The 11,605-nt window shown below is 54.3% G+C and overlaps 1 protein-coding gene across 1 annotated transcript; it reads right to left on the minus strand.

Annotated features, from left to right (window-relative positions):
• Positions 1-2,850: 2,850 nt before the first annotated feature.
• Positions 2,851-4,939, minus strand: LOC101013578 (galactoside 2-alpha-L-fucosyltransferase 2-like). The gene has a single exon (XM_031662230.1). It carries the CDS (start codon positions 4,654-4,656, stop codon positions 3,547-3,549), a length of 1,110 nt encoding a protein of 369 aa, XP_031518090.1. The 5' UTR covers positions 4,657-4,939; the 3' UTR covers positions 2,851-3,546.
• Between the last annotated feature and the right edge of the window lie 6,666 nt (positions 4,940-11,605).

The following is an 11,605-nucleotide window of genomic DNA, read 5'->3' on the forward strand; positions in this document are numbered from 1 at the left end:
GTTTGTGCAATCCATTCAATTAATATGCATTAGATGCTGTATGTTTCCTGGGTTGCTCTAAGAAGGTAACACACAACTGGGTCCCTCAAATCAAAAGAAAATCATGCTCCTTTAGTGTTTTTTTTTTTTGTTTGAGACAGGGTCTCGCTCTGTCTCCCAGGTTGGAGTGATCTTGGCTCAGTGCACCTCTGCCTCCTGTTCAAGCAATTCTCCCACCTCAGCCTCCCAAGCAGCTGCGATTACAGGCATACACCATCATGCCCAGCTAATTTTTGTGATTTTTTTTTTTTTTTTTTTGAGACGGAGTCTTGCTCTGTTGCCCAGGCTGGAGTGCAGTGGCGCAATCTTGGCTCACTGCAAGCTCCGCCTCCCAGGTTCACGCCATTCTTCTGCCTCAGCCTCCCGAGTAGCTGGGACTACAGGCGCCTGCCACCATGCTTGGGTAATTTTTTGTATTTTCAGTAGAGATGGGGTTTCACCCTGTTAGCCAGGATGGTCTTGATCTCCTGACCTCGTGATCTGCCCACCTCGGCCTCCCAGAATACTGGGATTACAGGCATGAGCCACCCCACCCGGCCAATTTTTGTGTTTTTAGTAGAGATGGGGTTTTGCCGTGTTGGGCAGGCTGGCCTCAAACTTCTTACCTCAGGTGACCCACCCGCCTCGGCCTCTCAGTGCTGGGATTACAGGCGTGAGTCATCGCACCCAGCCCATTCTCCCTTAGTTCTGGAGACCCAGAGTTAATCTCTGCCTTCATCATCATATGGCTTTCCTTTCTTGCATATCTGTGTGGTCACCCATCATAAAGGATTAGGGACACAACACACCCTACTCCAGTATAACCTGGACTTAACCAATTACACCTGCAATTATATTACTGTCAACCACAAATAAAATTCTCTGTCCCCCAAGTAACTGAATGGACCCTCCCTCTAGACCAAGGGCATTCTAAAGTAAACCTGAAACACTAGTTCAGCCCAGGCTGGGACTGGGTGGCTGGACATGCCTCATTATACCCTCCTGCCATTGTAATTCAGGCACAGCTGACCAATGTTTAACATCAACACAGACCTTAAGACTGACCAGGGCCGGGCAGGGAGCTTCACGCCTAGACCTCGCGACTTTGGGAGGTGCCGAGAGGTGGGCGGATGGAGGTCAGGGAGTTCCAGACCAGCCGGAGATGGTGAAACCCCTGTCTCTGTGTCGAAGGCTGTAGGGCCAGGCATGGTGGTGTGTGTGCTCCTGTTAGCTACTCAGGAGGCTGAGGCAGGAGAATCACTTGAACTCGAGGCGGAGGTTGCAGTGAACCGAGATCGCCACTGCACTCCAGCCTGGGGTGACTTGGACTGAAGTCCTGCTTGGGGCTAGGACTTAATATATGGAATCCTACAAGGGAGGCTGGTGTAGTGACTCACGCTTCGTAATCCCCAGCACTTTGGGAGTGCTGAGGCATGGACAACCTAAGGTCAGGAGTTCGAGACCAGCCTGGCTAAAATGTAGGAGAGAGACCCCCCGTCTCTACCTAAAAATACAAAAATTAGTAGGAGTGGTGGTGGGTGCCTGTAATCCCAGCTGTCTCCTCAGGAGCCTGAGGCAGGAGAGAATCACTTGAACCCGAGAGGCGAGGCTGTGGCAGGCTGAGATCGTCACTGCTCTCACTGGGTGACAGTCTCCGCCTCAAAAAATAAAACAAGGAAACTTGACCAGGACTTGGCACAAATCAACCCAGAAGAAACACATGCTGTGCACCGGATGCCATCTTGAGGTGCCGGGTATGCAATCCCTCTTTAGGGGACTTAAGTGGCTCCTGTCCTGCTCGCTTCCTTTTGTCCCTCTCGGGTGATGCATTAGAAATGCCTTTTAGTGTCTGTCCAACTTCTGCTTTGGAATTTGCAAATGCAGGAAGAAACTCAGTAAATATTTATTGACGAATTAGTGCAACTTCTTGTTGGCAGCTTGCCAGCTTCTGCTTGGGCTTTTGTAATGTGAAAGCTGTTGGTTGGGCACAGTGGCTCAATCTGTAATCCTGTAGTTTGGGAGGCAGGAGGTGGTGATTTGAGGTCAGACCAGCCTGGCTGGGGTAAAATGGCAAAACCCCATCTCTACTAAAAATACAAAAATTAGCTGGATGTGGCGGCAGGTGCCGATAATCCCACGTGGGAGGCTGAGGTGGGAGGATTGCTTGAACCCAGGAGGCGGAGGTTGCAGTGAACTGAGATGCTTCCTGCACTCCAGCCCAGCGGTTGCCACATCAGACTCAGCCTCCTCCTGCTTTTTTTTTGGCTCTGAGTTCGCTTCTGTCGCCTCCCAGGCTGGGAGGCAGTGGCCGGATCTCAGCTCACCGCAGTTCCACTCCCAGGCTTACGCCATTCTGCCTTCAGCCTCCCGAGTAGCTGGGACTACAGGCGCCCGCCACCTGCCCGGCTAGTTTTGTATTTTAGTAGAGACGGGGTTTCACCATGCTAGCCAGGATGGTCTCGGGATTCTCCTGACCCATGATCCGCCCGTCTCGGCCTCCCAAAGTGCTGGAATTACAGGCTTGAGCCAATCACACCGGCCTTTTTTCCTTTTGAGACAGAGTCTCACTGTGTCACTTGAGGTGCTCTTCCCTTACCCACTGAATGTCCCCAGGAGATCATGTATCAGTTAAACTGCTATTTTGCCTCTTAGTGCACATGCTTGTACCCATTCACCCAACTCCCAAGATCTTATTGGGAAGCTGCTCATCACCAGCTTTGGGGGTTTTCTTTTTCTTTTTCTTTTTTGAGACAGAGTTTCTCTCTTGTTGCCCAGGCTGGAGTGCCATGGCACGATCTCAGCTCACTGCAACCTCCGCCTCCCAGGTTCAAGCAATTCTCCTGCCTCAGCCTCCCGAGTAGCTGGGGTTACAGGCATGTGTCACCATGCCTGGCTAATTTTTGTATTTTTAGTAGAGACGGTGTTTCACCATGTTGGCCAGGCTGGTCTCGAACTCCTGACCTCAAGTGATCCACCAGTCTCAGCCTCCCAAAGTGCTGGGATTACAGGCGTGAGCCACCACGCCCAGCCCTTCCCCCACATTCTTTCATGATAAGGCCCACTAACTCCAAAGCCAAAATTCCTAGTTGCCCAGAAAATCGAGTTCCCCTGTCCTTTAGGGCAGGGATGGCTTCGTCCCGGGACGTGAGTGCAAAATATCTGGGCTCTGTGCTACCAGTGCTGCCAGGAGGAGAGGGCAAAACTGCATTTCCATTGTAAAGCGATGCCAATGTTCGGCGTGCTGCCTACATGTCAGCAGCCAACGCCTCCCACGCGGTCACAAGGCACTGGCTCTAAGCGAGTTTGCTTAGCTCCCACCAGCTGCTCCCGGTGTTTAGTTCTGAGGTTTGTGCATTTTGTGGTTGACATACTAAGGCACAGAGGTTGAGTCAATTGTCCAAACTCACTCAGCTATGAGGTAGATAAGCCTGGATCCAAACTGCGTGAGGGACCGTGAGTCCATGCCCCGCACGCCCCACTCACTGCCCCTTGGGTCAGAGGATGAGGGCCAGGCACATGCAGGGCTAGCTAGAGGCCATTCTGTCCAGCCTGTCCAAGGTCAGCCGCAAGGCCCACCCACTCTGGCAGGAAGACCGCTTGCGGCCTAAAGACCATGTTGAAGGGGGAGTTGGGCAGGGTGAAGTTGGCCAGGTAGACGGTGTCCCCACCTGCGAGGTAGGCGGCCCAGACCCCGAAGGTGCCCACAGTGATGATGGTGTGGTTGCACTGTGTGAGCAGCGCGAAGTCCTTGGCAGGTGAGCCCTGGAGGCCATTGCCAGCGAACACCACGTCCCCAAGGGAGCTGTTGATGCTGTCCCGGCACCAGGCCATGTCATCGCTGGTGACCACAAAGACCGGGAGGCGGCAGCGGGCCCGGAACCAGTCCAGGGCCCGCTGCAGGTAGCCCCGGTCGGCCAGCACCCCCTTCCATACACGCGGCATGACATGGACATAGTCCCCCCGGCGCACATGGACCCCCACGAAGGTCGCCTGCCCTGCCCACTTGGCCTGCAGGCCCCGCAGGAACTTCTGGGCCTCCTCACGCACGTGGTCGTGCAGGGTGAACTCCTGGAGGATCTCATGGCGGAGGTGGTGGTAGAAGGTCCAGGAGCAGGGGTAGCCCGTGAGGCGGACATAGCGCCCAGGGATGTGGCGGTACTTCTCCTCCATCCAGTCGTTCAGGTGGTAGTTCTGCCAGGGGATCCTGCTGGCCGTGGTGCTGTGCAGCACTGGCAGGGTGATTCTGAAGATGGGGGCCAGGGTGCTGTGCATCTGGACTGGGATGAAGGCAGGCCGCCCGTTCATCTTGGCCAGGGCATACAGCGTGGCATACTCACCCATCTGGTTCCCCAGGCGGCCCTTGGAGTTGATAGTGAACAGCCCCTCTCGGGGGAGGTGTCTCGGTGCCAGGACCACATGGGCTGAGTATGCCCAGGGCGCGGGCACCACAGCCAGGCGCTGGTGGCAGTGAAAGATGGTGGACACCACAAAAATGGCAAAGAGGAAGTAGAAGGTGGAGAAGGAAGGGCAGGTGGCCCAGAATCCCTTGATGGCTGCGGGGAGGAGAGAGGACATGGTCAGGAGGGAGGGCTGGGGGGACAGCAGTCTCTTCACCCACCCCCTGCCAAAGTCATTCATTCACTCAATCCATCCAGGCCTCTGTCCTGAGTGCCACAGGGCATGGGAGGCCTCAGAGCACAGACCCTGGAGTCTTCCCACCCGAGACTGGGTTCCAGCTGGAATTCCCAGGCTTACCAGCACCTTACAACTTCAGCCAAGTTACTGCACCTCGCTGAGCACAGTGGCTTGTTCCTGTAATCCTGGCACTTCGGGAGGCTGAGATGGGAGGATCACTTGAGCCCGAGTTCAAGACCAACTTGGGCAAAAAAAAGTAAGAACCTATCTTTACCAAAAAAAAAAAAAAAAAAGTGTTTTAAATTAATCAAGCGTGATGGCACGCACCTGTGGTCCCAGCTACTTGGGAGGCTGAGGTGGGAGGATTGCTCGAGCCCAGGAGGTTGAGGCTGCAGTCAACTGTGATTGTGCCCCTGCACTCCAGCCTAGGCAACAGAGCAAGACCCTGTCTCAAAAACAAGAAGAAGTTACTGAGTCTCTCTGAGTCTGTTTCCTCACCTGTTAAATGCGTATGAGTATACGGAACCACTGGAAAGTGTCAATATTCAACCTGATTTTACTTACACTTACGGCCATTTCTTTTACTTTTACTGCTTTTTTTTTTTTCTGGCAATGGAGTCTTGCTCTGTCACCCAGGCTGAAGTGCAGTGGCGTGAACTCGGCTCACTGCAACCTCCACCTCCCGGGTTCAAGCCATTCTCCTGCCTCAGCCTCCTGAGTAGCTGGGATTATATTTATGCACCGCCACGCCTGGCTAATTTTTGTATTTTTAGTAGTGACAGGGTTTCACCATGGTGGCCAGGCTGGTCTCGAATTCTTGACCTTGTGATCCATCCACCTCGGCCTCCCAAAGTGGTGGGATTACAGGCATGAGCCATCGTGCCCAGACTACTCACGGCCATTTCTATGATTCTACCTCACAGAACTACCTCATGGGGTTGCATGAAGATTAAATGTGATGATTTTGTAAAGTAGTGCCTCGCACGCAGGAAATGCCCTGTACATGTTGGAAAACCAATGCCTGCAGTGGCCAGGCAGGTGCAGTGGCTCACACCTGTAATCCCAGCACTTTGGGAGGCCGAGGCAGACGGATCACCTGAGGTCAGGAGTTCGAGACCAGCCTGGCCAACATGGCGAAACCCCATCTCTACTAAAAATACAAAAATTAGCCGGGCGTGGTGGTGGGTGCCTGTAATCCCAGCTACTCAGGATGCTGAGGCAGGAGAATCACTTGAACCCAGGAGGTGGAGATTGCAGTGAGCCAAGATTGTGCCACTGCACTCCAGCCTGGGTGACAGAGCGAGACTGTTTAAAAAAAATAACAAATAAAATCAATACTTGCAGAGTATCTATTACATGCCAGGCACGGTGCTCGGGCCCAGGAAGCCAGCAGAGGACAAAACAGGTAAGAATCTTTGGTGCCCATGCAGAGGGAAAGAGCACAGGCGGGCCCAAGTTAATGGACAAGCTCTGCCTTCTGTAGGCTGGTGACCTGGAGGTGTTATTTAACTCCTCCTCTCCTCCTCCATGAAATGGGGCTGCTACACTCCTGCACTGGTAAGTGCTAAGCGTCTCCTGATACTATTAGTGGGTGTGGTAGGTTCAAGCCGACCACAGACTCCTGGACTCCCTTTCCCTTGAATCTGGGCAAGCTCATGACTGCCTTGACCAGTTTAATATGGTGCAAGTGAAATTGTGTCCGTTTCTGGCCCAGGACTTAAGGTACTAACAGCTTTCACTTCTTGCCTTGAGAATGTTCTCTCTGCGCTATCATGTCAAGCTGGAGAGTTCAGCTTTTGTTTTTTGAGACAGGTTCTCACTCTGTCACCTAGGATGGAGTGCCAGTGGTCTGATCACAGCTGGGCTCAAGGGATCCTTCCACCTCAGCCTCCCCAGTAGCTGGGACCACAGGCATGTGCCACCATGCCCAGCTCTCATTTTTTGTAGAGATGGGGTCTCACTATGTTTCCCAGGCTGGTCTTGAACTCCTGGGCTCAAGCAATCCTCCTGCCTTGGCCTCCCAAAGTGCTGGGATTATAGACATGGGCCAGTTTTAGCTTTTGTATGTAGGGCTATGATTATTTATTTATTTATTTTACTTTATTTTATTTTTTGTGATGGAGTTTTTGCTCTGTTGCCCCGGCTGGAGTGCAATGGCACAATCTCGGCTCATTGCAACCTCTGCCTCCTGGGTTCAAGTGATTCTCCTGCATCAGCCTCCCAAGTAGCTGGGACTACAGGCACCCACCACCATGCCCAGCTAATTTTTGTACTTTTAGTAGAGACAAAGTTTCACCGTGTTGGCCAGGCTGGTCTTGAACACTTGACCTCAGGTGATCCACCCACCTCAGCCTCCCAAAGTGCTGAGATTACAGGCGTGAGCCACCACACCCGGCCAGCTCTTTTTTGGGCAACCACTTTGAGATATAATTCATATACCATACCATTCACCCACTTAAAGTATAATTCATATACCATACCATTCATCCACTTAAAGTGTGCAATTTAATGGCTTTTAGTATATTTACAGAGCTATGCAACCAGCACAATTTTTGAATATTTGCATAATCCCCCACAAAAAAAACCCAACACCCTTTAGCCATCTCCCCACAATCTTCCCTGCCCCTTGTCCCCCCACCAACTAATCTCCTGTCTCTATGAATTTGCCCATTCTCTATTTTTCATGTGACTGTAATCACACACTCCATGGCTTTCTGAGTCTGGCTTCCTCACTTGGCACCGTGTTTTCAAGGTCCATCCACGCTGTAGCACGTGTCACAGCCTCACATCTTTTCTTTTTCTTTTTTCTTTTTCTTTTTTTTTTTTCTTGAGACAGTGTCTCACTCTGTTGCTCAGGCTGGAGTGCAGAAGCGCGATCTCGGCTCACTACAACTTCCACCTCCTGCATTCAAGTGATTCTCCTGTGTCGGCCTCCCGAGTAGCTGGGACTACAGGTACAGCCACCACGCCCAGATAACTGCCTCACTCCTTTCAAAGCTGCAAGTCCCATTGTTGGGGTAGACCACAATTTATTCACTCATCAGGTGACAGGCACTGGATTGTTTCCAGTTTTCGGCTGTTGTGAATAGTGCCGCCATGAACCTGCGTGCTGGGTCACAGGGTGAACTCTACATTGAATCGTTTCGGGAGCTGCCAGGTGGCTGCCCCAGTTTCTGTTTCCACCAGCAGCACGGGAAGGCCCCATTTCCTGGCCTCGCTCACCATCGTGTTTGGTTGTGGTGGGTGTGCAGGGCCATCTCACCATGGGGCCCGCAGTCCCGGTCCTCGCAATGGGATGGATAGTCCCTTCTCCGGGGGCTGCTCTTCCCGAGTCTCCTCCAGCTCTCCCCAGGGCTCCCAGAAGGTCCTCCGCTCCCAGCCTCTACCATGTCCTGATCGGCTTTCTCTTTTCCCCTTGTCCACACCTCTGACCAATGTCCTATGGTTTCCCTGTGGCCACTCCAATGGCTACAACTCAGCAGTCATCCCCTCACCCCCTCCCACCCCATTTCTGCTGAAGCCCTGGTTGGCATGGGCTCACCCCCAAAACTTCTGGCTTCTGCCTCACCCCTCCCGGCTCCCCATCTCTCCCTCCACCTGTCCCCTTAAACATCGGGGTCCTGCAGGCCTCCTCAGCTCTCACCCTCCTCAGCTCTCATCCTCCTCTATTAGTTCCTCTGACCCTTTTGAGAAGCCTGAACACTCTGGGCCCTCCTTGAAAGTCTTGTGTGGGTCCCCAACAAGGCCAGCTGGCCTAAGGCCTAAGATAAATGCCTCTGGCGCTGCTTTAGTTTCCAAAAAGTGAATTAAATCTGCCCGAGCCCTTTTTCACTGAGCTGGTAAAAACTGTGTCCCAAACATGATCTTGCCACCCATTCAACTCAGGGTCCTGCCCCATGGAGAAGGAGCTGAGCTCTGAACCCAGCTGGAGCCCCCGGGCAGGTCCCAAGGCTAGGGCTGGGGTCAGGGGGGTGCAGGGCAGGGACGGAGCCTGGGCTACTGGCCAAGGGAAACCAGCTCAAGACAAGGGTGTCCCCCCGCGGGGTCCATCTTCATGTTGTGTGATTCGTGCAGTTGCGTTGAGACAGGCCCTACACTTGCTTTAATGATCTGGCGTCGCCATCTTAAAGTCCTTCATAAATTCTAAACAAGGGATGCTGTGTCTGCATTTTGCCTCGGGCCCTGCAGATCAAGCAGTGGGTACCGCGGTTGCCCTGGCTTTTCCTGGAGTCTCAGGTGCTCCCTCTTGTGGCTGTTCTCAGCCTAGACAACCAGAAAGCCACAGAAAAGCACCAGCCAAGGCCGAGGCTGCAAGGGTGCTGGCAGGCCAGGCCCATCTCGGGGCTCGCTGTCCTGGCCCACGATTCCTTGTCAGCCATTTTCCTCAGGGGGAGGGGCAAACGCCAACCTGTCCTGAACTCATCTGGGACAACCCTGGCTTGGAGGAGGGTCATGTGGCTATTTACAGACTTTACTTCTCTTACTGTGAACACCCATATGCTTTGCTGCCTAAAACATGTTTGACAATGTGATGCAGCCCAGACCTGCCATGAGTGCCACGTCACATACAGACTACGCGTCCGACAATGGGGCCAGAATGCAGAAGGTTCTGGAACATGACTGTCCCAGAGAGCTCAGATAAGAACCTGTGGGCATGTCAGCTCATTTAGTCCACACGACTCCCTCTGCCCACCATGAGGAAGGTCCATTCTTTCATCATCATTTAACAGATGAGGAAACTAAGGCACAGAGAGGTTAAGGAGCTTGTTCTCGGTCACACAGCTAGGACAGAGGTGGATTTGAACCCAGGCAGTGTGGCTGGGGTTACCATCCTGGCCTTTTTGAACACGTCCAGGGAGGGCAGGCCCTACCCAGCCACACTCTGCCCAGTAACTCCTGCGGTGTGACCTGCCCCGCCTCGTGGGGCCTCTGTTATGTCTGGGTCACCGAGGCAGGGGTTGGAGGTCTGTGCGAGCCCAGCACTGGGGGTCTCTCTGGGTTGAACCCACCTCAGAGCTGTGCCTTGGGCAGGCCCAGCCTTCTGTGGAAGCTGAGGGTGAAGGTCTCCAGCCCTTAAAGAACTCTCCCCGACAAAATAAACCAGTCTCCTTCCCAGCTTGGGGCACTATTTGCTTGGCTCTGGCAGCTCTGTCTCTTCTTCCCCGCCTGTCCCCAGGCACCCGCAGGGGCACAGATCAACTCAGGCAGCTCAGGCTGCAAGGAACAAAAGCGTCCCTCCAGGAGCCGGAGCTTAAGAGACTTCGCCCAGGTGGGGAGGACGACGTAGCAAGACCTGAACCTTCTTCCTCAGCTTTCTGTGGCAGCAAAGCTGGGTTCTGTGCTGGCCGCGGCCTCAGCAGAAACGCCCTCCACGTCACCCCACTTACATCTGCAACCCCCGGGCCCCCGTGGCCACTTTCCCACTTGCTTTGCTCCAAGGCACTTGGCACTTTCCAACAATCTAGAGCAGGGAAGGACCTGCGCTGCTGGGGTCTCCCCCTCCCTCTCCAGACGCTGAGCCTGACGCTGCTCGGGTCTGTGTTCCCAGCGCACACCCGCAGCGAAGTCCCATACAGGGAGAGCTCAGGCAGGGTCAGTGGAGGGACCCACACCTGAATCCCGAAGTTCCACTCTGACTGGCACACAGCTCTGACCCCTAGCTCTGACATGCCCCCCCTGATACGGGGGTGTCTCCGCCCCACTCAGTCCTCCTGCAGCTGATGCCCCGCCCAGCTTTCAGAGTGACTCCCTTCTTTCAAATTTGATGTCCCCTGTCCTGCTCCTGCCGAATCTGGCCCCCTCCAACGTGGTACCTATGGGTCCAGAATCAAGGGTTGCCTTTGGCTGTGCCCCATCTCCGCAGCCTTGGGCAGTGGGTCCCAAGCCTGTCAGGATTGGGCCCACACTACGGCACGATAAACACTGGGGCCACCCAGGGCAGCAGGTGCCGTGCCCCAGCCCCATGAGGCCCTTTTGCTTTCTCAGCGGTAAGTGACAGAAAACATTATCTTTTTTTTGAGACGGAGTCTCGCTTGTCGCCTGGGGCTGGAGTGCAGTGGCTGGATCTCAGCTCACTGCAAGCTCCTCACTTCTCCCAGGGTTTACACCATTCTCCTGTTTCAGCCTCCCGGGAGGCTGGGACTACAGGCTACTCGGCCCCACCTCGGCCTCGGGCTAATCCCTCTTTTGTATTTTTCAGTAGAGACGGGTTTCACTGTGTTAGCCAGGATGGTCTTGATCTCCTGACCTTGTGATCTGCTGTCTCGGCCTCCCAAAGTGCTGGGATTACAGGCTTGAGCCACCGCGCCCGGCCTGAAAACATTCTTTTTCTAGTCAACCCATTGGGAGATGGAATACAGTAGACACCAACATTTGCATGAAAATGTCACGATGAAAGCACTGAGGCCTCACGGGACACCGGCACTGGGGAGGTGCTTTTGAGCACCCCGGGGGTCCCTGCCTTCTCCCTCTGCCACGGGCCCAGGTGTTCTGGCTCCTTTGTCGTCTTCCCGCCATCTTAGAAAGTGACTGAGGTCTTTTGAATTCCGGGGGCTGGTCTGAACCTTCCAAGAGCACAGATTTTTACGGCTTGAAAATGACTGACCTTAAGGCTCAGTGAATCCACAGCTGACTGAAGGTTCCAGAGGGGAGGAGGAGGGGCTGGCTTGGGGTCACACAGCCAGAGGCAGGGGCTGAGCAAAGTTCCCAACAGCGACTGTCTGCCAAAGGTCAGCCCCTGCCCGATTGGCCACCACAAGGCGGGGCTGAGCCAGTGGGCAGGGGTAGAGTGGGATGGAGCGGGAACCCCGACTGGCGGCCTCCCGTCCTACCTGCGGTGAGCCTCCTAGGCCAGGCTGCTCGGGGCTGTCCTGCTGCTGGACCGCCAGGGGCAACGGCGCTCACGTCCCACACCGTTGCGGGTGGCCTGGCTGGCAGGGGTCCCTGTGGGGAT

Source organism: Papio anubis, unplaced genomic scaffold, assembly GCF_008728515.1.
Source record: "Papio anubis isolate 15944 unplaced genomic scaffold, Panubis1.0 scaffold498, whole genome shotgun sequence".
Lineage (NCBI taxonomy): Eukaryota > Metazoa > Chordata > Mammalia > Primates > Cercopithecidae > Papio > Papio anubis.

Excerpts from the sequence above, each read along its gene's own strand:
- LOC101013578 (XM_031662230.1), bottom strand. The coding sequence starts at position 4,656 with ATGAATGACTTTGGCAGGGGGTGGGTGAAGAGACTGCTGTCCCCCCAG.